At 20.8% G+C, this 27,665-nt stretch overlaps 5 protein-coding genes across 10 annotated transcripts; 2 read left to right on the top strand and 3 right to left on the bottom strand.

The window, feature by feature from the left end:
* Nucleotides 1-354: 354 nt before the first annotated feature.
* Nucleotides 355-6,696, top strand: LOC122720868 (tetratricopeptide repeat protein 7B). Of its 5 annotated transcripts, none has more exons than XM_043947906.1 (15): nt 355-634; nt 1,124-1,275; nt 1,399-1,567; nt 2,007-2,069; nt 3,107-3,289; nt 3,572-3,701; nt 3,815-3,951; nt 4,046-4,332; nt 4,419-4,607; nt 4,681-4,859; nt 4,930-5,369; nt 5,457-5,695; nt 5,818-5,922; nt 6,108-6,199; nt 6,360-6,696. In XM_043947906.1, the coding sequence occupies exons 1-15, from the start codon at nt 511-513 to the stop codon at nt 6,490-6,492; spliced, it is 2,622 nt and encodes an 873-aa protein (XP_043803841.1). In that variant the 5' UTR covers nt 355-510; the 3' UTR covers nt 6,493-6,696. The 5 variants fall into 5 exon arrangements, with proteins under 5 accessions (XP_043803841.1, XP_043803842.1, XP_043803843.1 ...); XM_043947907.1 differs by having other exon boundaries at nt 357-634; nt 4,046-4,284; XM_043947909.1 differs by having other exon boundaries at nt 463-615.
* A 6,591-nt stretch (nt 6,697-13,287) lies between these two features.
* On the top strand, nt 13,288-19,574 carry LOC122720829 (calmodulin). Its single transcript, XM_043947845.1, has 4 exons — nt 13,288-13,487; nt 15,732-15,906; nt 16,177-16,419; nt 16,626-19,574. Exons 1-4 carry the CDS (start codon nt 13,485-13,487, stop codon nt 16,652-16,654), a joined length of 450 nt encoding a protein of 149 aa, XP_043803780.1. The 5' UTR covers nt 13,288-13,484; the 3' UTR covers nt 16,655-19,574.
* A 512-nt stretch (nt 19,575-20,086) lies between these two features.
* On the bottom strand, nt 20,087-21,797 carry LOC122720979 (gamma-interferon-inducible lysosomal thiol reductase-like). Of its 2 annotated transcripts, none has more exons than XM_043948142.1 (4): nt 21,573-21,797; nt 21,103-21,164; nt 20,323-20,643; nt 20,087-20,226 (listed from the first exon to the last, which is right to left on the bottom strand). In XM_043948142.1, the coding sequence occupies exons 1-4, from the start codon at nt 21,685-21,687 to the stop codon at nt 20,137-20,139; spliced, it is 588 nt and encodes a 195-aa protein (XP_043804077.1). In that variant the 5' UTR covers nt 21,688-21,797; the 3' UTR covers nt 20,087-20,136. The 2 variants fall into 2 exon arrangements, with proteins under 2 accessions (XP_043804077.1, XP_043804076.1); XM_043948141.1 differs by having other exon boundaries at nt 20,971-21,164; nt 21,573-21,795.
* A 588-nt stretch (nt 21,798-22,385) lies between these two features.
* LOC122720993 (DNA-directed RNA polymerases I and III subunit RPAC1) lies at nt 22,386-24,158 on the bottom strand. Its single transcript, XM_043948160.1, has 7 exons — nt 24,062-24,158; nt 23,895-23,954; nt 23,638-23,828; nt 23,393-23,577; nt 23,124-23,312; nt 22,641-22,889; nt 22,386-22,564 (listed from the first exon to the last, which is right to left on the bottom strand). The coding sequence occupies exons 1-7, from the start codon at nt 24,113-24,115 to the stop codon at nt 22,449-22,451; spliced, it is 1,044 nt and encodes a 347-aa protein (XP_043804095.1). The 5' UTR covers nt 24,116-24,158; the 3' UTR covers nt 22,386-22,448.
* Nucleotides 24,159-25,142: 984 nt separating this feature from the next.
* LOC122720884 (ATP synthase subunit gamma, mitochondrial) lies at nt 25,143-27,518 on the bottom strand. Its single transcript, XM_043947936.1, has 3 exons — nt 27,410-27,518; nt 25,727-26,270; nt 25,143-25,559 (listed from the first exon to the last, which is right to left on the bottom strand). Exons 2-3 carry the CDS (start codon nt 26,251-26,253, stop codon nt 25,193-25,195), a joined length of 894 nt encoding a protein of 297 aa, XP_043803871.1. The 5' UTR covers nt 26,254-26,270; nt 27,410-27,518; the 3' UTR covers nt 25,143-25,192.
* Nucleotides 27,519-27,665: the final 147 nt, after the last annotated feature.

Genomic DNA, 27,665 nt, shown 5'->3' with positions numbered 1-27,665 from the left:
GTGTATATACAAATATATATAAGTGTAAAAGATAATAAAAAAAATAATAGAAAATTTATTTTTATTGTTATTATAATTATAAACTTGAATGATAATAAATGAATATTAATAAATAAAATTAAAGAATACTTATTGTTATTTATTTTTGATTAAAATAACTAATTTAAAATATATTTAGTAAATTTATATAAATAATTCTACATCGTAAGATTTTATTTAAAAAACAAAATGATATTTTTATATAAATTAATAAATTTGTGTATAATGTTCAAACGGATTGATTTCCATATTATAAGTAGTTTCACGAAGTATCGTATCTATATATCGTAGAATCAGTGACGTGATAGACAGTTCAAAATAGCACGTGCTTGAGAAAGAGATTGTCATACGTGTTCTTTTACGTTGTATCCACACTTGTAACACTGATGATCGATATATTACTTTATGTTTTTCTAAATATTATAAAAGAATTTAATATCTTATTTCATTCTTTTTCCTATATGAATTAGAATGACAAGTAAAAAAGGACACACCCTTCGAATTGAATCAGAAATCGATAAAAACCGTGAAGAAGGAAATTGGAAAAAGGTTATAGAATTGGCAGAACACCTAAAAGTACAGTATCCCAGTAATGGTAAATATTTTTTTTCTTTTAATGTTTATAAACACTTGTGATTTGATATTTTTGTTTTTCAATAAAATATTTAATAAGATTTTATAAAAATTAATTATCAAGAATTTCGTAAATTATTCATTTAAAAAAATCGTTGTCATGTCTCGGATTACATGAGTAAAGGTCAAATATAACTCTAATAAAATATATCATTTGATATGAAATTTTTTTAATATTTCTATATTTTAATTTAAATTTTAAAAATTATTGAATTATTAGATATTTTTAATTTTTAAAAATAAAAACGAATAATTAATATTAATTACTAGATTATTAAATATTTCTATTAGTATTTATATTAATTTTTATTAACATATTTTATTAATAAAAATCCATATTTGTAAATATTTTAATATATAAAAATATTTTCAAAAATTGTACAAAAATTTAATTTCATAATAAATACATAACATAAAAATGCATATTTTAAATAAATAGTTTTAATTTTAGAATGTTTAGCAAATTTTTTATGTGGAGAAGGAAGATTAGAAAGTTTTTTAGAACAAACTCCACCTATAGATGCTAACATTGGAAAAGCTAGAAATGGTCTACAAGAAACTAGAAGATATTTAATTCTTGCAGCAAATGAAAAAGATAAACAAGTAATTATAATCTTAATTATATAATTTTTTTATTGTATATTTTTTTTATTGTATATTATTAAAAATTTATAAATTTAAATATTTTAATATTAGATTAATTAAATAATATTTGAAATTATCTAGGCTTTGGTTGTATTAGATGCACATTTATTACTTGGTAAATTGCATTATGCAATGGGAATGTATGAAGAAGCTCTCAAGCATTATCAACAAGCTGAATTACATACACTTACAGAAAAACCATTACCTTGTAGAAGTCTACGTATTATTGCAGAATCATATGCAATTAAAGGTTTGCATCAGATTTAAATCATAATATGTTAATAATGTTAATATATAATTAATATGTATTAGTATGCTAGTGTATTATTATTTTTAATACCATATATAATAGCCTGCTTATTTAAATAAAGGAATGATGTATATCTATTATAGTTTCATGTTTTATATTCACTTAATAAATTTTTTTTTAATTTCTATGCTTTAAAACATTAAATTTTATATCATTGCATTAATATAAATATAATATTATTAATATAAATATTCTAACAAAGATGAAGAACTGCATATCTTTTTTTTTATTTTCTGTAAAAGTATAAATCTTTTCCAATCTAAGGTAACATCAAATCAAAATCATTTATACAACCAATTATTTTTGAGGATATTTATATCATTTGTTCAGTATTATAATTAATGTATAACTTAGAGAAAGAAAGATTTGTTTACTTTAGACACAGGAAAACATTTATCCCGCCGAAGACTGCGCATTATTGCTGAGTCACATGCAATTCAAGGTTTGTACTTTGCTTCATTTTTATTTCTTTTATTTGCTATGTGTAAGTTTATCCTATATCTTCATTTTTCTTTCTTTCAGCTATTAAATTATATTACATTATTGTATTATAATATAAATTGTATATGTTTTATCATTGTAGAAAATTATTGTTAATGCAATAATATAAATCAAATTTTTTTTCATTAGCTTTGAAAATATTGAAATTATGTATTGTTTTGTTAATATAATTTTCATTATTTAATAAGAATTGCTAATAAGAATTTTCCAAAATTTAAAATTAAAGCAATATATTTTTATTAAACTATTATGTATTATGTAATATAATAATATATAGATTTTAGTATTTAAAATCTAAAATCTAAATTTATATATAAATTTATATAATTATATTTTTATATCAAAATACAGAGAAATCTTGTTTATCTAAAAATTTCTAAAAAAGATTTTTAAAAATATTCTATTAATAATAATAATATATTTTTTTATCTAAATTACTTATTTATTTATACTTTTACTTTTTTTAATACTTTTTTTAATATTTGTTTGAGTCTTAAATTCAATTCTTATTATTATTTCATTATCTTATATTATTTTCAATTAATAATTTTTAATTATTTTATTTTATATTTTTTAAACATTGAAAAAATTATTGCATATATTATATTTTAATTAATTTGTTTATGTTTTAAAAATAATTGATATATAATTAAGTAAATCAGTGTTTATTCCTGTTGTATAATTAATATATGTATAACATAGATAATTTGTTTTGTGGTGATTTTATTGATATAATTTATTAATAAAAAATATATTTGTTACATTTATTAATACATTTTTTGATACATATAAATAAGTTATATATTTATTGCATAAAATAAATTAATTAAAAACATTGCTTTGTATTTTTTATGAATATAATTTTTCAATATTTAAAATATGTATCTTAATATAAGAACAAATTATTTTTGTTTTCTATTAATTGTATTTTTTGTTAACAATAAATTTTTCTGATATCCTTTTTTTTATTTATAACAGGTCTTTGTCTAGAAAAATTACCACCAAATTCTAAATCAAAATATAAAATAGCAGAATGGCAAGAACAAATCATCAAATGCTATGAAATAGCTGGGGATCTAACATTGGTATATTTACAAGAACAAGATAAACTTGCAATGCAACATCAAAATGGAACATCTACCGTAAATAGTAACAATGCAGGTGATCCTTTATAACATATTCTTTTGCATTAAATAATGTTAATTGATGTTTAGTGTTCCATAATTTATAAATGTATAAATAATATCCTGATTGATAGTAGGAATATTCAGTGAATAAAGAACAGTAATAGCAAACATTAAAATAAATTTATTTTGTAAAAATATTGTATTAATTATATTTGTTTACATTTTTTCAGGTGATATTATAGGGTTGTTGGTGGAATGTGACAAAACTTGAAATTTGAGTTTTGTAGTTAATACCTTAATATCATTTGATCAACAGGTACATATTCTTCTCAATCTTCGTTTTGTTCTACAAAACATATTGGACCAATATTGGAAACTGCACTACAAAGGGCACCCATATTGTACATTCAAATTGGTAATATTCAAGGTGCAATAAATCGTTATAGGTAATTATCTGTTTCTATTAATAAAATTATAAATAAAGAAAGTGAAAATAATAATAATGTAGAAAAATATTTAAAATGTTAAATAAACAATTTTTATTCATGAAATTTATAAGGGAAATTTTATCTGCTGTGGAGTCTACAACAACTCAAAGTCTTAGGGTTACCTTAACGAGACAATTGGCAGAAGTATTAATTCGAGGTATTAGTGGTGCTGAATATAAACCTCCAGAAATACCAAGTGACTCAACAGGTAATATTATTAATAAAACTATATATTACTATGATAAAATTTAAACAAAAAATTAGAATTGGAAATAAAATCATTATTATAATTTATTTTTTAGATTCACCTTGGAAACCAAAGAAATATTTAGGTCTTAATAAGTTTGTGCCAAGAAATGAATATGAAGAAACAATTTTATTATTATTAATAAGTGAAGCTATGGCAGTTAGAGATGCTGTGCTTAGTCAATCTCCAGAATTTAAAGATGCAAGAATTCATGCTTTTGAAAATGCTGCTGCAGTATATGATCTTCTCACAGTAGTTGTTGTGAGATGGAGTCAAGTGGATTTACTGTATGAAGTAATTGCAATGAATTTTTCAATATATATTCATTTCTCAAATATACATGTATATAATATATCATATATACAAATATACATATATACATATATATAATATATATCATAACATAATTTAATTTTATATTTTTATAGTCATTTGAAAGGGCAATGAAATTTTCTCATGAAGAAGCGCATGTATGGACTCAATGTGCATTATGTTTAATTAGTATGGGAAAATATATGCATGCTTATAGAGTTTTAAAAGTGGTAACAAGATTATCATCGCAAAAAGTAATGCCGTGCCTTTTAGCCGCGAGACTATGCTATGAACAATTAAATATGGTAAAAATTTTATTTCATTATTTATGTATTCTGTAAAAACTAACATATAAAAAACATATTAAAAACAATATAGATAAAAGAAGGTATTGAATGGAGTCAAAAAGCACTTCAAAGAGAAACTTCAAATTCTCAAGGGATGCAATCAAGATGTCATCTTTATATTGGTATTGGTCATAGTATTCTTGCAGTAAATACTATAGTAAAAATGGATAAAACTTATCATACCAAGACAGCTCTAGAATGTTTTCAAAAGTATGTACAATTAAAAATTAAAAAAAGAAATAAATTAAATATATTATAATATTATATATTTATTTAATAGAGCACAACAATGTGATCCAAATGATCATTTAGCAGAATATTATTTAGCTCATGAATATGCAATTAACAGACAAATTAATGACGCAATGATTCATGTAAAAATTGCATTAAATCTACGAGCAGAACACATTCCATCATTGCATTTATTGGTATTGCTATTGTCGGCTCACAAGCAATATTCAGAAGCATTGCATTTAATAAATAGTGTATTAGAAGAATATCCAGATAATTTAAATTTTCTTTATGTAAAAGCGCATCTTGAATTACGAAGTATCGGTGGTGAACAAGCATTGTTTACCATAAGACATATGCTTTTATTATGGAAGAATCTATATGAAGATCAAACTAATGCTAATTGTAATGAACAGCATAGTGAAAAACGCAGTGAAACTAGAAGTGTTTTTCAACTTTATGCTTCTGAATTGTCTGATAAAGACTCCAGTATGTCTTTATATATTTTCTTAATTTATAGTTTTTAAAATTAAATTATTTTGTATAAAAATTTCAAATAGCTAAAATTTTTAATAGGTTCTCTTCATGCACAATCATTAGCTGCTTCAAGAGTAGAGCAAGCTTTATCGGAAGTTGCATCTTCGCTCAGTTCCTTTACTCCAAAGCCTGGACCACAAAGAGCATGGTTGTTACAATTACAAGTTTGGCTGTTGCTTACTGAAGTGTATCTAGTTTTAGATCAACCAAATGGTGCTGTTCTTTCTTTACAAGAAGCTACAAATATTTTTCCATTAAGTCATCATATTATGTACACAGTAAGTAATATTATTTTCTAAGAATAATAATAAAGTAATATTAATTTCTAAGAAAAAATAAAGAAAAGATTTGCTTCTTCTTATTTCATATAATTTCATTATTAAAAGTATTGAAATTCCAGCGGGGTCTTCTTCATGAATATAAATTGGAATATATGGAAGCAAAACAATGTTATCAGAATGCAGTTTCAATTAATCCATCACATATTAAAAGTTTACAACATTTGGTAATGATTTTAGTAGTTTTTTAAACAACAATTTTTAATGAATTAAATAATAATATATTTATTTATATATTATTTATATATAATATTATTATATATATTATATAATATAATAATTATATATATTATAATATAATAATTATTATATATATATAATAATATTTATATATTATTTTTATTGTATATAGGGATTAATTTATCACTATTTGGGTAGTCAAAGATTAGCTGAAAAAACTTTACGAGATGCTGCAAAAATTGATCCAAATTCTCATCAAACATGGTAATATAAAAAATTATTACATACTATGAAAATTATGCTTGTATCTATATTTGAAAATATAATATGATATTTAATGATAATATGATAATATGATAGTATGATATATTAAATAATTTATATATTATAAAATTTTGATCAATAAATAATTTTCTTTTTATAGGTACAATTTAGGAAAAGTATTAGAATCTTTAGGTGAAGTAGAAGCAGCAAGTGATTGTATGGCTACAGCCTTGGAAGTAGAAATTACGAATCCAATATTGCCAATTCTTTCAATACCAGTAACATTTGAATGATTCAAAATTTTAATTTTTTAAAAAAGATCGTAATTTATCATGCAAGATTGGCATTTGTTTGTCCTTGTGACAATCGTACCTGCTTATCTTTAAAATTAATATTACATTATTGTACAAATATATAAATTCTTTAAAAAGTATTATGCAAATAATTTATCAATAAAGACTTACTGTAAAAAAGACTTAAATAAAGAAATATAAGAAAGAAAATTATTTCTTAATAATTAATATATATATCAAATTTAATATTAATAAATATATCAAATATTTAACGAATTTTTTTATTAAAAAAATATTCTATATGTTATTAAAAATATTTTTTTAATATTTTATATATGTGATAAAATATTTATAAATAAGATTAATATTCACTTTTAATTTTTTAAAACAATTTTTATCAAAAACAATTTCAAATAATATTCTATGATTTTTTATTATTTTTATTTTTTATTTTATTAATATATTATTATAAAAATATATATGTAACTTTATATAATAACATTAAATAAATTTATTGAATATATTATAAATTGCATGTAATTGAATGTACACTTTTATAACTTGTAATAGAAATATTTTTATAGTAAATTTTCTGTGTATGATGTGCGCGTGTATATATACATATATGATTAAAATAAATTTTAGAATTTTTTTTCTATAAATATTAAATATAATTAATATATTATATAATAAATAACTATATCAATATAATGTAAAATAATAATATTTATATATAAATATTTATATATTATTACTTTTTATTATATTTTTTTAATTAATTTTGTACATTTTTTTTTTAATTATTTTATTATAATTTAATACTTTTCAAAATTTATGAAAAAAATTTTTAAAAATATAAAAATAAAGAAATAGGAATAATTATAATAACAATATGATTCATATTATGATGCAATATTATAAATATAAACTTCTCGATAAAATATAATTTAAGCATAATTTTTTAATAAAATCATTAAATTTTATTTTTTTAAAAAAATTTAATATCTATATTTTATTAAAATAAAAAATAATGATATTTCTAAAATATTATAAATTTTTATAGAAAAATATTAAAAATATATAATATTTTTATATAATATTTTATATAAAGTATATAATATTTTTATATAAATCAAATTTAAATTTATTTCACTTAATACTAAATTAATATAAATAAATAATATAATAAATTAATATTTATTTTTTTTTAATTTTTTAATTTTTAATATTTTTAAAAATATAATGATTTTTTAATAATCACAATATTTTATATTTCTTCAAATATATGATAAAAAATTAATATTTTTTTATATGTTAAGTACATATTAAAACAAATTTATTTAAAATTATTACATACAAATTTACCTACTACAGGATAGACTCCAATATCGCATTTCTTATTAAATTAACATCAATTAGATTCTACATCGATAAATATTTCGCGTTTCTTATTAAATTAATAGCAATTAGATTCTACATTAATAAACATATAAAATTAACATTCTTTACTATGACATTAAATTCCCTTCCTTACCATTAATTGTGAACGCTATTGTGCGCTTTTTCATTCTCTGTTTCGTCTTTTTTTAACGAGATTATAAGTGTTTCTATCCTATTCTATCGCGTGTCGCATTGCGCGTTTATTGGTGCGCAGACTCATTGCAATTTCGCCACAAAATTTTTTCGAAAACCTCATTTAACAACAAGCCGGTGTTTTGAAGAACTGTGTCATGAATCCATATTTTCTATAACCTATCAGGTTCAGCATTGATTTTTTTTGGTAACGATATCCAAAACAGTATTATATAGATAGTCCATAGAACATTGTACCGCGTCACGTTTAGCGCATCACGCATCTGCAGAGCTTACGGCTATGCGTAATACAATCGACCAACTATTATCTTACTCTTTTTTTTGTATTCGTCGAACGATACTTATAGAAGATTACAAATTTGCTGTAATTGTATTGTATTGGAATTAAAAATTTAGTAATATAATAAAATATATATAAAATACACATAATTATAGGTTAGAAATTTTGATGTTTTTTAAGGTATGACACACTTAAATGTAATAAAAAAAATAAAAATATGTATTTTAAATAATAATAATGAATGGCATAACTCGAATAAATCTTTTTTAATAATATAATATAATATAATAATATAATATTTTATATCAAATGTATAAATTATAGCATATAAATTTATTATTTTTTTAAATTCATTACATTTAAATTATTTTTGTTATAAAATATTATTTCTAAAGAAAATATTGCATATTTATATCATATATTATTAATTTGCTTAAATTATAATATTTATTATTTCAAGAAAATATAAAATTATATATTTATTTGTTACAAATTTTTTTAAAATAATTTATTTAGATTTTGATTAAAAAATAAAACTATGAAAACCATTTTTATTACATGAATTATCATAATTTTAATAAGAGAATTTTGATAAATAAAAATTTTTATTCCACTAAATAATTTTTTTATTCCAGATATTTACATAGGAAAAATTTGTAGTTATATATATTGTATAATACATATATTTGTATTTTGTACATATTTTTTTATAGTAATTTCCAAATCCAAGATGACCTTGATATACTTTCAAAAAATTGACGTGAAGGAACTGTCATTTCCGTTAGGTAGTTAAGTACATACGTGAACGTTCTTTTTTGCCGCACGCATGCTCATCGCTTATTATTGATATCGCGAACATCGTGCGACGGCGTACCGCATATCGGTCACGGCCACCAACGAAACTGTTAATTATCTATTAGATATGAACGAGATTTATGAATATCGATATTAAAGTGATATCATAATTTTAAATGAATTAAGAATTCTATGCAAAAAATATGCAAACAAATGATTTACAAATCAATAAAGAAAATTCATTTATTATATGATATCGTGAATATTAGAATTTGATAGAAAACTAATATATATAATTACAATTATATTAAAATTTATATTAAACATATATTTATAGTTGCAAATATTAATTTAATATTATATTATAATTAAAAGAATATTATATGGATTAATATTATATTACTTTTATTAGTAGACAAAGAAATGCTAAAGCACAAAAATCCATAAAAATCATATATAAATTTACCTTCAATTAATTTAATCTTATGAGTTACATATATTTGCATTATATTTTGCAATAAATTATATGCCAATATGTTATATACTTCAATATTTAAAGAATTAATTCTTGTATGCAATATATTTGTTTTTTTTTTTTTTAGCTATAAAATATATAATTACAAAATTTTATTTTATTTATATTTAATTTATATTTACATTATAAATTTTATCGTTATATAAATTTATATTATATATTTATATTATATATATTATATATATATAATATTATATTATATATTTATATTATATATATATATTATATATTATATATTATATTATGTTATAAAAAAGTTTAATATTATATTTTTAATTATAAAATTATATTTTTTTTCTTAATAATTCTTAAATATAAAAGTAAACGATAAAATAGATAATAAACAAAATTAACGTAGTATTAATACAATATATAATGTAATATTTAATAAAAATTCTAGCAAATTTATGTTATTATATTAAAATTATATATCCACATAAAATTATTTTCGAATTATTTTAAAAATTATAAGTAAGAATTAAAATTGATTTTTTATTTTTCTTAATTAAAAAAATAATTATTTAAAAAATTTTTAAGAATATAAATATAAAAATGTAACTAATTTAGAAATTTTAAACAAAAATTATTTATTTATCGTATTTGGATAAACATCGAAAAATATAATAAATATAGTATTTAAGAATAATATAATCAGAAGATTATCTATAATACCTACTTTTGCAATAGAAAATACTGTTGAATTAGAAAATGTTCAATAATAATACAAATATACAAATTTATCAATTTACATAACAAATATTTTTTAAATAGAAAGTTTATAAAAGTTTTATAATTACCCGATTATTATTGCCAAAAACTATATTTTCAACGATAAAATTAATTTACATATAATATGAATATACAAGATATTCTAAGAATTAATCATGCAATAAATTTAAATTGATTTTGATAATATAATAAAAAAATATTTAAAAATATATTGATATGAAATGAAGAATTTTTTGCCGCAAATAAAATTTAAAAGCATTATTAGAATTTTTTAAATAACATCATTAATATATTTTTTTATTTATATTTTCATAATATATAAGAAATAAAATTAAAAATGTAATAGAACACATTAGATATTTTAGTCATGATTTTAAAAAATTTAATTTTAATTTTCGAAAATTAACGAACAAACTTAGAGAAAAATAAAAAACGAAATAATTTTAATTGACAATTATTTAGAATCTTTTAATTGCAAATGCAACAGCAACAATTAATTTATTGAACATTTCCTTTTTTTTTTATATACATATAGAATCATGGACTCGTCATTCACATTTTTCTCTCACACGTCATACGATGATCACATTCAGTATAATCAACTAATACAATTCCGCAAATCAAAATTTTATCCTGAATGAAATATTCAGTCTTTATTTTTTATCATTATTTTTGTAAAATTCATAATTTTTATAAATAATATTAAAAGAAAATTTAATTACATTAAATAACTTACAATAAATGTAAATTATATTTTATTATTAGAATTAAATGTCGAACTTTAAATTAACAATTTTCTATATCAACATTAAATTAAATTTTATATCAAAGAATTTTAAATTTACATTAAATTTATTTTATTATTAATATTTTATAATATTTTATAATATAATAATTTACTCAAAATCAAAATCATATATATTACATATCACTATGAATTTATTAATAAATAATCCAAATGAAAAGTACAAATAAATAATGCAAATCAATTTCATCTGTGATATTATATTATATGATTCAATTTATATACATATAAAATATTTTCTGTCTTTATATACATATAAAATAAAATACTAGTTTTTTAATTACATCATTTATTCGTCATTGTTAGTCTCACATTCTTTTCTTTATCCATTTTAACTTTTGTAACAATTTTACGAATCCAAATAAAATTTCTATGTATTTCAATTACGAGACATATAATTTTTATGCATAATTCAGTAATAAAAATAGAGTATATATAAATAGTGTATATATTTTTCATGTTTTGATTTTCAATTTTTTAATTCTTTAATTTAATAATATTAAATTATAATTTAATAATATTAATTTAAATAATAAATATTATAAATGAAAACAAATTTTTAAATAGTTATAGATTAAATGTTGAATTTTAAGTATCACTAATATTGATTTTAATCTAATATTGGTTTCTTAGCCTAAAAATGATGCTCAAGTAATTATAATATTTTTTTACTCAAAGTTGCGCATTATTTTTATTTGAGAAAATATCGACCGACTCTATGAAAGAACATTGCAACCATTAAAGCTGAAGTTAATACAAGGGATGGTCCATGTAAAATAAACTATTTAAATATTTTCTTTTTTCTTATCTTGGGAATAGAATCAAAAATTTTCATTATAACACAAAATTATAATTAAAAATTTTATATCAAACATAATATAGAAACTTTTTATAAATAAGAAAAATTAAAGATTTATATAACTGAAAGATTATTGTAATTTTCTTTTTTTAATAACTTAGAATATAGAAATATATTTATTATTAAATGTATTATAAACAAATATATAACAAAATATTTTAACAATAAAGAGCAGCAATTTCACTTTTCTATATACAATGGATATAATGATTTTAGTATTCATTAACTAACATTGTTTCATGAATGCAATTTTAAAATATTTTGTATAAACTGTAAGCATTAATCCATAATGACCTATTATTTATAAGACAAGCTAGAAAACGGAATCAAAAAGAGTTGTACTATTTTTCCTAAATCTTTTTTTTATCCAATTACTATCATTTATGTCCAGATTTTTTATCATTAAGAAATAATTTAAATCAAAAGTTAGATAAAAATTATGAAAAATTATTAAGATTATAATTGTATAAAAATTAATTGTAAATAAATAATATCGTTCTAATAGCTGTCATTAGTATTGATTGACATTATTTACAACTAGGAAATTAATGAAAAATCTTAAAGAAGCAAAGAGAGAAAAAAAAAAGCAAAAGAGAAGATTAAAATGGAAAAAAAAAATTAGGATAAAGTAAAAATAAAGATAGATAAAGAGTGTAGAGAATAAAAAAAAGAAAAAAAAGAGAAAAAAGACAAAGAAAGAAAAAGTGTAGGGCTAAACGCACCCGAAAAACGCGCTCATTGCATTCGAGCTATCTCTCGCAGGGAAGCCCGGCTTTGACCCGGTAGCCGGCGGCGGCACAGTCCGCGCGGCTGCCTGACGCATTGCAGGTGCGCGTCGGCCAATCACAGGCCTGGTTAGTTCGCCCGGACTTGTCCTGTAAACACGACCGCACCCACCCCACATGTAAAGCGGATTTGCACGATTGTCTATGACGACTATTCTGTACGTTAGACGTTGTATCATTCCTACTTCTTCTCATTTGTCCAATTAAAAACTAGTCGTTTTTTCAGGGTTTTCACAGAGGAGAAGCCGCACGGAACTATCTGTCGATCGCGTAGGAAACGGCGCAGCGCATCACCGCGTGAACTCCCCTTAACCCCCGTCTAGATTGCCGACCAATCGGGAGATACCATCATGTAGCCCGTTAGGGGCGGCGTAGTGATACTTGACTGAGACAAGCGGCAGAGAGGCTCGTACACCGAGAGAGAACGGTGGACTCCATTGCTGTCCTGAGTGCGTTTCTCGTCGGCTGTGTCGTATTGCGTGTCTATCCGTGCTTTCGTGCACATAAGTTTTCTTTCCACATTGGAGATATTGTGAATAGTATTCTTTGTGTTTAGTGCCTGAACAATATTTAAAATCGTCAAACGTATCAAGACGTAAAAACGAGCCAAAATGGTAAGTCCAATATTTTCTTTTCTGGTGCGTGTGCTTATGCGGATGTCGTTTAGCGGCTCCTCGCCCTCACCCTCGCCTTGGTTTTCGTTTGCCGCATTGACGCGTCGAGTGCACGTGCAACCCAACCGATACGCATTTATTATGAAACTTTTTTTTGTAATATTTTTTTGATTAAAAAGTTTCGATTTCTATTTCTATATCATTTTATATCTTGTCCTATGTATCAATTTACTAACGCACTATTATATTACATTCGTAATGGCCGGTATGCGGCGATGGACCGACTATCGATCCATTTCTCCTCCGGTGACTACGTATGTTTTTGCCAATCTTTCTGGACATGTCATAAATTGCAAAAGTTTCAAAAATATTCATGAAAACATTAAAAAAACATTAATGTAAAAAAGAAACGAAATTTTTAAATCTTCTGCTTCAAATATAGCATTATTATAAGTACAGTAAAAACTTTTGAAAGTCAATATTATCCATAATATATTTTTTTAAATATCAATGCAACAGTAAATTGAATGTTGTTAAAAATTTATTTGAAATTATAGATTTACAAATTATCAACTTAAAATCTTAATATCTTATCTTTAGATTATCAATCTCTCATGAGATAATGTCAATTTCTTTGGATATTTCACTAATTTCAATTTAATATTAAATTATTAATAGTAAATTCGAATAATGAATTATTATCATTTGTATATTTAAAAATTGAAAAATTAATTGATATTAAAAAAATTTAATTTAATCATATTTAATGAAATAATTATATATAAAAAGCCATATATATATATATATATAACAGTTATTATTATATATATATTTGTAGATGTATTTTATTATGATTTCAAAAGGAATTTATCTTCATGTTAAAGTACAAACTTTAAAATATATCTATTTTTTTGTCTTATTTTATATCACATTATTTTTTTTTACAAAATTTTGTTTGGACAAATTTATGTAATGAAAGAAAATAATCTTACAAAATTTTTTTTGTATAATTATTATTTTTTTTTATGGATGATCATTGTTTTCTTTATATAGTATATAGTATTTGACAATCAACCATTACACAGTAATACTTCACTATTGATTTTCGCGGTCTCTTGCCGTTGCGCTAATTTCCTCTATTTCTTATACATCGTACTTGTTCTACAATTAGTTTTCTCACATAATGAGTTTTAAATTTTTTCTTCAAAATTGAAATTTAAGGATTTTAATTTGTATTTTATTGTATATATATTTAACTAAAAAAATGTTGAAAATTGTTATATATGTATAAATATATTTATTTATACATAAATATATTTATTATATTTTATAATTATGTAATTTCATTTTCTAAATTTTCAAATCACAAAAAATAAGAATACATTTTATGTAGTATATGTAGAATTTTAAATAAAATTTTCATTTTTATTATAATTTTATAATTATAGTTTTATGTTTAAAGACGTTCAACGAGCCTTTTGTCGCATAACCTAAAATGTATATTATTTCGATCTAAATTCATCTAAATTATTTATATAAATATGCATATAAATATTAAAATTTTATAAACAAACTTTTAAATCGACTAAACATAAATTTTTAATAAAACTTTTTTACTTTTATTTTAATTATAAAATTTAATTTATAATGTATTATATATTTTCTTTTCAATAAACAGTTAAATATTCCTAATATTTTTATATAAAGTATAAATTATATGTAATTGACTTATATTCAAGATATAAAAAGAATATTTTATTGTAAAAGTTATGAATTAATTTAAAATTTTTAATATTCATTACTACATAATTTTTATTTATAATGAAATAATTTATTAAAATCAAATATATAAATAATAGGAATTTTATATTTGTATATAGGATTTTCTATTCAAAAGTACAATACAAATGAATATAACATTTTATAAAAGAAAAATATAATCATATTTAAGTAAATTATATATTGATACTTATATATATTGATATTTTAAATACTAATTAAATAAATTATTAAAAGAATTATTAATAGAAAATTATTTTATAATACATCAAACTTTCATGATGTTCATTAAAATAGAATTTTTATATGCAAAAAACTTAGATTTTAATAATACTATATTAATTACTTATTATTATTATAATACTTAATTAATATATTACTACTTAATTAATATATTAATTAATTAATTAATATATTAATGGTTTATTTAATATTTAATTAAAAATTTAATTTTTTAATTTAAAGGCTGATCAACTTACGGAAGAACAAATTGCAGAATTTAAGGAAGCATTTTCGCTATTTGATAAAGATGGAGATGGTACCATTACAACTAAAGAGTTGGGTACAGTTATGCGATCACTAGGTCAAAATCCCACAGAAGCTGAGCTTCAAGATATGATTAATGAAGTTGATGCAGATGGTATTTTATATAATTTTATTTTATATTTAATATTTAACATTTACATTTTGATATTATTCATTATGCAATTTTTATATTCATTATATTCATTATATTCGTTCATAGATTGCATATAATTTTAATATTATTTTTAAATTTATTTTGTTTAAAATACTTGCATAATAGAAAAATAATTCTTATATAATATATATAATTATCTCTTTCTTAAGAATATTGGGAAAAAAATCTGATTTCAGAAAAAATCAAAACTAAAAATACTTGGAATTGTAGGTAATGGCACAATCGATTTTCCGGAATTCTTAACTATGATGGCTCGTAAAATGAAAGATACTGATAGTGAGGAAGAAATTAGGGAGGCCTTCAGAGTATTTGATAAGGATGGAAATGGTTTCATATCTGCAGCAGAACTTAGACATGTTATGACAAATCTTGGCGAGAAACTCACTGATGAAGAAGTTGATGAAATGATTCGGGAGGCTGACATTGATGGTGATGGCCAAGTTAATTATGAAGGTTGTATAATTAAATATAATAATTTTAATTTAAATAACAAAATATATTATGTAGTTTTAGAATTAAAATATTGTTATCAATATTTTAAAAATTCAAATTAAAACTTTCAATTTTAAATATTTAAAATTTTAAATATTTGCATAATTTTTAAATTTAAAATATATATTTAAAAAATTACAATTCTAAGAATCATTTTATTTGTCTAGAATTCGTCACAATGATGACATCAAAGTGAATGCAACCTGTGTAATGGAAAAACTTGCAACTTGGAGTGGTGTTGACGTATTAAAATAAATCAAGAAACAAAGAAAAATGTAATGTTAACAAAAAACGAATCGACCAGAAAGTGAAAAAAATCTTATATCTGGACGCAAAGATGTCTATAAAACGCGAAAAATCAACGTCCAACACGCGTTAATCATCATTAACGATAAGTAATACAGGGCAATTGTTTAATTAAAAGAGTTATTCCACTAAAAATCATTATCTCTAAATACACAAAACTTAATTACACAACATGAACATAAAAATACATATTACTCGCGCACATACATGAATACAAAAAAATATACAGCACACACAAATACCATCTACATAAAAGATAATTTATTTCCGTATTAAAAAATATATAATTAAAAAATGTTATATATAATTAAAAAATATATTATATAATATATTATATATATATATATATATATATATATATATATATATATGTATAAAATGTATAAAAATGCGTTTGTTGATGATAAAAGTTTCTCTACTTTCCTCTCTTTTTGATCTTTTCCTTTTCTTCTCTGTCTATACTTTTGAAGATTTTCACATGCAAGTTTTTCTAAATTCTACTTTTTAAAATATTGAGAAAAATTATTAATTAGTGAATGGAGGAGAGGAAAAGTATTAAAAGAAAGGAAAAATTAACAAATTATTATTATAACATATTGTGTAGATTCGAATATTAATCAAGATAAATTAAAAATTTAGTCTGATTGTTCCTCAATCAAAAAAAAAAAATTTGTTTATAACGTTAACAATGATATTTGCTCTAGTGAGAAATTTTATCAGTAATGTATATATTAAGCGTTTATTTTATTTTGTTAAAAAAATTCAGTTTGGGTTTTTTTTTCATAGTTCAAAAAGTAATAAGTTTTTTGCTGATAATTCCATGCATATTAAATTCTTTATTGTATCATCATGAATAATTCTATTTCTTTAGTATCTGGAAAATATAAGGATTAAAGAAAAATTCTCAGAGTTCAAAGATGCATAGTATTACCTTGGACCACATATTTGTGTAAAGGTAGAACATTTATGAAATTAATTTACATCAGATTTAATTTTGATGAAACATGCTTTTTTAATTTTGTCATATCTTTAAAAATCTTATGTAATATACAACATTATACACGTACATATACACACATACGCAAGTACACAACAGCAACATATAAAACATTTCACCAAGTGCGTTCTGTATTCAATTTCATTATAATCTCCCGTTTGTATCTTATCTCCACTGAAAAAGCCTTAAAACGCGTGCGCGTTATACAACGTCGACACCACTTTTGTTGAAATATAAATGAAATCACAGGGAAATAGGGATGAGGGATTAAAAAAGGAATCAAGTCACAACAGTGATCGGTGCATTATATTTTCCTTCACCCAGGGGTGCGTGCCAGTCTCGCAAGATGAGCAACTAAAACCGGAAAAACTGGTGTGATTTTGTGCGATTCGTACGATAATGTTACTTAAATATTAAGAACAGACACCGAAGAGTGGAAACACATGCGTGTCGATGGTTCAGTCATAATATATATGTAATATATATTATATATACATATATATAAATATATATACGTATATATACATATATATAAATATATATACGTATATATATGTATATATAGTTATATATAATTAATTTACGAAAAAAAGGAAGAAAAGAAGAAAGAATTCCTCCACAGTCCTTTATTATTTAATATTGAAGTGAACAAAATGAGAAGTACTTGTATTTCTGGTGACCTAGATCGCATTGATCATAAAAAGACAAAATAAATGTATCCTCATTTTTAGGTCACAACTACTCAATTCGTTTCCTTCATTAACCAATGGACCTCTCGTTTCAGCCATTTTTATCTTCATCGTCATTTTCAATGGCATCTAGGAATAGTTTGCCGACAAAATGTATGTGTATAATTCACTATCAAGATTCGCGTTAACATATCTACGAAGTTTCATCGATTCGAAAGCCTTTTATAAAAATATTAAGGCATACGAATCGCAACAAAGAGCTCTTACAACTATTTTACTTCACTTGCGATCGTTCTGATAGCTGTTATCGTTATTGTGAACATAAAATTAAAATTTAGATTTACGGCGAAAATGTTCTCACTTTGTAAAGATGCAAAAAAGAGAGAAAGAGGAATCACGACAAAAGTCCTTTTGTAAATGGTGATATAGAACTTATTCAAATAACATCCCTATTTAAATGCTTAAACAAGTTATTGCTCGTTTCATCGATCATTGACAATTAGTATTTAAGTCTAAGTTAAAAAAATATATTCCAATATTTAATATTAATTTTATATTCGTGTCGCAAGTTATACATAGTCTAAACTATAATTTTATTGTTCAAAGTTCTTTACAGCAAGCGTCAGGAGCCAACATTGAGTTAAAAAAAATAAAATAAAAAAATTAGTATTGTATTTAAAAAATAACTAAAAGCCTGAAATTTATCAAAAAAATGCATTCTAATTTCTTTAAGAGTTGTTTCTTGAGACATTTGTTCCTCGCAAATAAAGTAGTAGAAATTCTATATCATTCTTGTTCTCAATCTTTTCTTCGATACTACATAAAAAATATTAAAATGCGATATTTATAAAACTCCGTCGTGACGTGGATAAGACATTATTTATTTTTGATGTTTATCTTTAAAAAATAATTCCAATAAATGTATTTATTCATTCGGCTAACAAAGAAATTTTTGCTACATATTTCTTTATCCTATATTTGAGATTGTACGATTATTATTTCTATTTTATGTGAGATATTTTCCGCCATATTTCAAAGGCATATTTCATTTATCGTGCATGACGAAGCGATACAGTTTGTATAAAGTGTTATTAAGTTAATAAATTGTTCCCATACATTAAAAAGTCGATAAATTATTACTTATATTACAAAAATAATAATTCTTTAATTTCTCAAAAAATTTTTTTTAAATATCATATAGATTTTAACTTAAATAGTCTAGTGTTACTACTATTTTGCATAATGATAGGATTTTAAATTAAAATATTATATTTTGTACAAATTTTAAATATATTCATGTATATCATTAATATAAATAATATAAAATAATATAAAAACAATAAATACATTAATTTACTATTAGTAGAATATAAAAGTTAAATTTTATAAAAGAAAATTTTGATTTAAATTTTCTATTTTTCTATTAAAATTTTTAAATAATAATATTTCTACTAAATTTTATAATTTCTATTAATTATATATTAATATAAATGTATTTATTCTTCAATTTCATTAAATTAATATTTCTTTGTTTTAATAATAAAAACTTCTTTTTTAATAAAAGGTAAAAGTCATTTTTTAAAAATCTTTACATTCATTAAATACATAAAAATTTATGTAAAAAATATTATATTTCATGCAATTTTGTCAGGAAAATTTAATGTTTTGTAAATTCTTTGCATATTTTTATAGTATACAACCTTCTGGAATAATCTTAAAATGTAAGCATACTTCTTGTAGTAAATTTTTTAATATCCTTGCCTGGTTCTCTGAACTCTGTAAATCCATATTTATTACAGTATAGAATTAAAATTTCTTTTTAATAATTTACTTTAAATAAATGTATTTTGAAATTGATTTAAAGAAACTTACCCCATTTATTATAACAGTTGGTATGAAAGAAATTCTTGGTATTAAAACATTTGTTAATTTTCCATATTCAGCCAAAAGTTCTTTACCTTTTTCTTCATTATAACACTTAAATATAGGATTATAATCTATATTCATTTTTTTTGCACAGGTTTCCATGATTCTTTTTGGTATCATATTATTTTTAATCATACAAGATAGATATTCTAATTTAATGGAAGAATTCTTTAAAATGTCTATAGAACATGCATGAATAATATTTGCTGCACATTCAATAGGTCCATGTTGACATTTAAATTCATATCCATCTTCTGTTTTCAATGTCTATAAAAAATTTAATTTAGATGAATAATTCTAAATATATATTTATTTTTATCTTTAAAAATAATAAATAATCTTTTAATTTAATTTAAAAATATTTGAATATGAAAATATTTAAATAAGTAAGATACACTAATCTATTGTTATTGAAATGAAAAATGAAAAATATAATAGATGACATATAATAATGACATATTATGATAGAATATTATTAAAATTATTTAATTATTATATATATTATTATTATATTATACTAATGTATAATAATACATAATATTTAAGAAATATATTGTTTAAAATTTTCTTTTTTTTTTATTTAAAGTATCTTACCATAGCTTTTCCATATGGTATAAATTCTATTCGTACATTATCTGGAATTCTGTGATATGTTGGTAATAACTGTTTTATGAAAAAACTGCGTGAATCTGGACATAGTGCTTCATAATAAATAGCTATGTGTACCTTTTGTGCATTCTTCTCTTCTTTTTGGCTTAATGTTACTGGTTGATTGTCCTGAAGCTGTGCTATACAAAACTTAGCAGATATCCAAGAAAATCGAGAAAGTTACATAATTATTTTTATTTTCATTTTTAAGCCATTGACATGAAAATTAAATATTTATATGTATAATAATAATACTTTATTTTTATAAAATTTATTTCATTAATTTTAATATATAATTTATTATTATAATTATGAAAATTATTTATATCAATATAAGTTTTACATATCGATTAACTACTTATTTAATATATATAATTTATAGTTATATAATAATAATGATTTATATGGCATTTAGAATTGAAAATTATAATTATTAAATTTTTAAATTAACATACTAATAAAATAATAATTAATTAATTATATATTAATTAAAACTAAAAATATCTTAAAAAATTAATTTTATAATATTTGTGAACATGGATTTTTACCTTTTATGCCAAATTTTCCTTGTGTAAAATTCAACCATATTTTCGAGGATTGCCAAAAAAGTAAAACTGACAGAATAATCAATAATATCTTCCATCGAAAAATTCCTAATCCCATTATCCGTAATTGTAAAAACAAAACTTAAAATGATGATAGAAAAATATAAAATTTTACTTGTAATAAAAGTTTAGTGCAAGAAGTCTATGGTATCGCATCACGATAAACATGGAAGTAAATTATTATTTTGTACTATCTATTCTTTAACTTGAATTATTATATATTTTATTATAGAAATAAAAGATATAATTGATACATGTAAAATAAAATTAACTTATATATATTACTAATTAAATATATTTTTAAAAATATTTTTTTTAATTTAATAATGATAAAAATATATATTAACAATTTAATAAAGAATCAAATTTTAATTATTTTTATATAATGTTTAAAATAATTTATAAATAATTATAATAATTTGCAAATTATATGTATTAAGCTTATAATAATCATACAATTTTAAATTATGTATAAAATAACTTAAATTAAATAACTGATAACCTCAAATATATCAATGAATAATTAAAATTATCTAAATATCATGGAGTACAAGAAACAAAAAAATATATTATTTTATAATTATTTTATAATTATACATATAAATAATATTATATATGAAAAAGTTAGTATTTAAAATTTAAATTTTTTAATAATGTTAAAATTTTTATAGATTTTATATATATTTACATTTATTTTTTATTAAATTATATTATAAACATTGGTATAATAAAAATTGTAATTATCTAAAATTATTTAAAATTATATATTATATGTAATTATTTATTTATTATTACAATTAAAAATAATATCAATTCTAATTATTTTTCAATATGTTCAAGTTCTTCTAAAAATGTTTTACACTTTCCTTTAAGTATCTTAATTGCTTCTACAAATAATACAGATGGTAATAATGTTCCCACTGATTCAATAGTAACTATAAAAGAAAAAACACTATTAATATATATAATATTCAAATAAATAATATTTTTAGACACAATATTTCAACTTACAGATAATATGATTTCTTATTCTACTTAATCGTATACATCCTTTGAGATCCTCATGCTGAAATACATTTCTAGAACAACTATCATAGCGAGGATTTTTTACTCTAGCTTCACGAGAATCTGGATCACCAGATTTATTCTCAATTACTTCTATAACACCTATGCTAAAACAATTTTTTAAACGATCTGCCATTTCTCCTTTTACTGGTTTTATTATTTGTATATCTGGTAATAGTCTGTATGATGCTGTAGCTAAAGAAAAAATATATACAATATTATACATACATACATACATATATATATATATATATATATATATCATATATTATATTACATATACATATGTAATATATATATATGTATATTACATATGTATATATATATATACAATATTAAATTCAAAAATATCATATATAATATAAATTATAAAATAATTTATATTATAAAATTTGATAATATATACTTTAGTAAATATCTAATACTTACCTACAGGAGAAAATTTAGCATGATCTTTCCCAATTCCTTTAACTGCATGCATAAAAGCATGAATTTCTTGTCCTGGACGCATTTTACATATTAAAATATCATTTTCTAAAACACCTAATTGTTCTGTTCCTCGAGGATAAAGTTCTGCTTGATGTCCAATAGGAACCCATTTAATATCTCTACTATATACTATAAATAAAATTATTTTTCTTTTTAAATTTTTACCATTTTTTTTAACTATTTACCATTTACCATTATTAAATATTTACCATTGCTATTTCTATACATATCATTTGTCCTTCGAGAATCTTTAGGTGCTTGAGAATTCCAAGTACATGATATTTTAAGTTCATATCTTAATGTATCTTGATCACTAACTTCATCTTGATCTTTAGCAATAGAGGAAGGATATTCAAATAATCTTGGATCAGCTCGAAGTGGTATTAAACCCAATCTTTAATAATAATATATGTTATTTTTAAACAAAGAGATAATTTTAAATATAAAAAATTACCTATGAGCTAAAACTTCATCTTGAATCAAACTTGTATTATTTACAATATAAACTTTTTCTATAGCCATGGTTGGTACTTCACTTAAAAGAACTCTACGAAATGCATTAGCAAACCCAACAGGATAACCTATTAAATCAAATTCTAATTCTCTATTATCTTCAGATTCTCGCATAACTTGTATTCTAAATTCCTAAAAATATAAATCAATATATTATGCAATAATTATAACATTTTCTATTCAAATTAAAAAGTGTACTTTTTTAAAATTATGTAAATTCCAATCCTGTTGAGGTTGATAATGTGTATATTCAGAAGCCTAAAAAATAAAATTATCATTAATAATTATTTATTTTAATTATAACTAATATATATATATATATATATATATATATATATATATTGCATATTATTTAAAATGCTTACATTTGGTATACCGTATTCTTCAAGAATAACACGAGATTTTCGAATTTCTTCCATTATTTTCTATTTGTTATAATTTGAGATTATATTTGAACATATAACCATATATTTCAAAGTTTGTGTTCCTCAATGTATCAAATATTGCTCAAATATATATTATTATATTATAAGTATTTATTTGTAAACATTATTTAATATTATTTAATATAGTATTTATAAATATTTATAAAATTCATTTTAATTGTGACTAAGAAAAGAATTATTATGTATAAAATATTAATACGAATATATAATTTAGTTTCGAATACATAAATTTGTAAAATAAGACTATAATATTTTACATTTAGATTAAAAGTTCATATAAATAATTTATAAGTATATAATACTTTTTCTTTTTTCACTTATATAGTTTGTAATTTACAAAAAGATTTTATGAAAATTTATAATATTAAAGTAAAAATTTGTATAAGTATATATATATATATATAGGAAAGAAAGAAAAGGATGATAAAAGAAAGGATTCTATATAAATGTCTTAATAGTAATTAATTTATTTATTTAGTAATTTTAGTAATTATTTATTTATTTATTTTGTTTTTGAATAAGATGTAATTTGATAATTTTTTTTCATTAAAAAAATATTATGTTCAACAGATTTTCTTCAATATATGTTGCTTAGACTTGTTCATCGAACAATGCGACTAATTTATATGCTTCACAATCAGTGTTTTTTGTTAATAACTCCGAAATTTGTTAACAAAGTAACGAAAGATTTTGGAAAGGAAAACGTTATTTGAAATTTTAAGAATTTTCAATTAATTGATGTTTTCACATTTAATTTTATATTATAATTTTATTAATATAATAATTTATAAATATAATATATGTAATATAATAATACAAAAGTTAATAGAATTATCCATTTTATTTGGCAGTTTTAATATAATATTATAAAGTATAGTAAATTATAATATTATAAATATTCCAATGAATAATTTAATTGGATTTGATTCAAATTAATTTTGAAATTGTGAATTTTTTTCTTTTAATAATGTATAATCACCAATGATCGATAATTGTGTTCTACTTCACAACACTATAATGTATTAATTTTTTCATAAATATTTTTTTTTTTTAATCCAAAGCAGCAGCACCAGAAATAATTTCAATCAATTCTCTAGTAATTACAGCTTGTCGAGTACGATTGAATGTCAGAGTTAATTTATCTATCATCTCTCCTGCATTTTTACTAGCATTATCCATAGCAGTCATTCGACTTGATTGTTCACTACAAGCACCTTCTTTCATTGAATAAAATAATAAAGAGGTTAGAGAAAATTCTAAGTAGCTTTGAATTACATTTTCATCCAAAGAATCATATAAAGATAATTTTGGTGCACTAACTATTGCATTTTTATCAAAAAGAGGTAATTGGTCAACGCTATATGATACCACAGATTTGAATCTATTATAAACAATACGACCAGAACCAAAACTATATCTGTAAATATTAATTTATTAAATATTATATATGTATAATATTATAAATATACAATATAATTATGTATACTAATAATAAATATACTAATTTACTAATTACTAATATATAAAATATATTAATTTGAAAATTAATTTGATATTTTGTATTAAATTAATAATAATACATACCCACTGTTCATGATTTCAATTGCTACTTTGGCAGCATCATTAAATGTAGGTGGTTTACGACCAACTTCAGATGCAACAAATAATATATTATTAGCAAACAATCGTGACAAAATTGCTCGTGATTTTTCACCAACACATATAATTTTTGTATTTTCACGTTCTTTGGGATCTGCTAAAAGAGAATCTCTAATATTACGAGAAACTCCAGTATGTACAGCACCACACAATCCACGATCACTTGTTATTGCTACTACAAGTTTTTTTTCATCTTCTGGCGGAGCTTGAATTTCAGCTTGTTCATAAAAGATTTTTGTGCCAACACCAAGAGGTCTTGCTTGTTTTAAATCTCTTTCTGCTCTATTATATTTAGCAGCAGATACCATTTTCATTGATTGAGTAATTTTCTGAATATTTTTTACAGATTTTAATCTTATAGAAATGGCTTTAAGAGTTGCCATACCACGTTGATGTTGCTGTTGTTGTTGTACAGCAAGTTGTACAAGTGTTTTCATATGATTAGAAAACATTTTGGAATTAAATATTCCTGTAAGTTTGTATTAAAAATATTATCTTATATATAACATATATAGTAAAATTCTTATTAAATTATTCTACATTTAATATTTATAAAAAATAACTTTAATAATGTAAAAATCAAAACTAAATAATTAAAATAATTAAATATATGATATTTATTCAGTATATGATATAACTTATTTATTAAAACTACAAAAATTATTTTCTTAATTATTATATATTTTCTTATTATTCTTAAAAAATATTTAAAAATGAAATATGATATATAAGAAAGTAATTTTTTTATATCTCAAAATTACTTTATTAAAAAAATCTAAGAAAAATAAAAAAAACCATTACATATTGTGTCATAACATATGTACATATATCACAATATATAAATTACGACTTTTAACATAATCTATCTATATAATATAAATAATTCAATTTTTCAATTTAAATAAATTAAAAATAATAAAAAAAAATAAAAACTATAAAATAATAATAAATAATAATAAAAGAATAATTGACTACTGAAAAATTTAAAGAAAATTTAACTTACCAAAGTTTTAAAATTTTAACGTTTGGAAAATAAAACAATAAATTAAAATAAGAGAAATAGATATCTTAATAAGATTATAATTAAGAAATAAAATAACAAAATATATTAAATAATATATATTTTTACCTTATTATTATTATATTATATATTTTTTAATTATATTTATTATACCATTATAATATAACTATATTAATATTATAATATTAACATTACATCAATTATTAATATTAATTTATTTAATATAATTTATTATATTATAAAATAATAATTGTTATTTTTAACAGTCATTTGTCTTACTAAGTTTTTGAGAATAACTATAAAATAAAAATTGAATATAAAACTAATAAAAATTAAAAAAAAATAAATAATATAATATTATATAATAATGTTAGTACAATAGTTAATAACAATATTATTGGTTATTTTTTAATAAGAATTATCTTTTAGTAGAAAATATTATCTGATTTATATAATCATAATGGATACTATTTAATTATATTTGGAATTAATTTTCTTTATTGAATATTTACTTTTTGTTATTCATTTTTTTATATAGTAATTTATTAAAATAACTATTTTACGTTTTATTTATTACATATACTCACCACACGATTTATTACAATATGATAAAAAATGAAAAAATTATGTCAAACAAGATAGAAATGATCATAAGACATGAAGTCACAGAAAGTGATATAGATACCTATACATATATGCGTATAAGTTCTACTAAAGACGATCGATAGACAAGTGCAAAAATATCTTTTAGGATCTAGGGAATTTATTATATATTACTAGTTTATTATAAATTATGAATTTTTTTTTCTTAACATTTTGTATTTATGTATGTATATATGATCT

This window comes from Apis laboriosa, unplaced genomic scaffold (genome assembly GCF_014066325.1).
Source record: "Apis laboriosa isolate Shangri-la unplaced genomic scaffold, ASM1406632v1 scaffold13_cov153, whole genome shotgun sequence".
In the NCBI taxonomy this organism is placed as follows: domain Eukaryota; kingdom Metazoa; phylum Arthropoda; class Insecta; order Hymenoptera; family Apidae; genus Apis; species Apis laboriosa.
The sequence above is the reverse complement of the archived record's forward strand: the minus strand, read 5'-3'. Positions and strand labels throughout refer to the sequence as shown.

Coding starts and splice junctions, on each gene's coding strand:
- LOC122720868 (XM_043947906.1), top strand. CDS start 511: ATGACAAGTAAAAAAGGACACACCCTTCGAATTGAATCAGAAATCGAT. Junction 4,608..4,680: donor GCTATGAACAATTAAATATG/GTAAAAATTTTA, acceptor AAAACAATATAG/ATAAAAGAAGGTATTGAATG. Junction 6,200..6,359: donor CCAAATTCTCATCAAACATG/GTAATATAAAAA, acceptor TTCTTTTTATAG/GTACAATTTAGGAAAAGTAT.
- LOC122720829 (XM_043947845.1), top strand. Junction 15,907..16,176: donor TAATGAAGTTGATGCAGATG/GTATTTTATATA, acceptor TTGGAATTGTAG/GTAATGGCACAATCGATTTT. Junction 16,420..16,625: donor TGGCCAAGTTAATTATGAAG/GTTGTATAATTA, acceptor TTATTTGTCTAG/AATTCGTCACAATGATGACA.
- LOC122720979 (XM_043948141.1), bottom strand. CDS start 21,687: ATGGGATTAGGAATTTTTCGATGGAAGATATTATTGATTATTCTGTCA. Junction 21,165..21,572: donor AGGAAAATTTGGCATAAAAG/GTAAAAATCCAT, acceptor AGTTTTGTATAG/CACAGCTTCAGGACAATCAA. Junction 20,227..20,322: donor CAACTGTTATAATAAATGGG/GTAAGTTTCTTT, acceptor ATGGATTTACAG/AGTTCAGAGAACCAGGCAAG.
- LOC122720884 (XM_043947936.1), bottom strand. CDS start 26,253: ATGTTTTCTAATCATATGAAAACACTTGTACAACTTGCTGTACAACAA. Junction 25,560..25,726: donor ATTGAAATCATGAACAGTGG/GTATGTATTATT, acceptor TAATATTTACAG/ATATAGTTTTGGTTCTGGTC.
- LOC122720993 (XM_043948160.1), bottom strand. CDS start 24,115: ATGGAAGAAATTCGAAAATCTCGTGTTATTCTTGAAGAATACGGTATA. Junction 23,578..23,637: donor GATGAAGTTTTAGCTCATAG/GTAATTTTTTAT, acceptor TTATTATTAAAG/ATTGGGTTTAATACCACTTC. Junction 22,890..23,123: donor TGCTAAATTTTCTCCTGTAG/GTAAGTATTAGA, acceptor TTTTTTCTTTAG/CTACAGCATCATACAGACTA.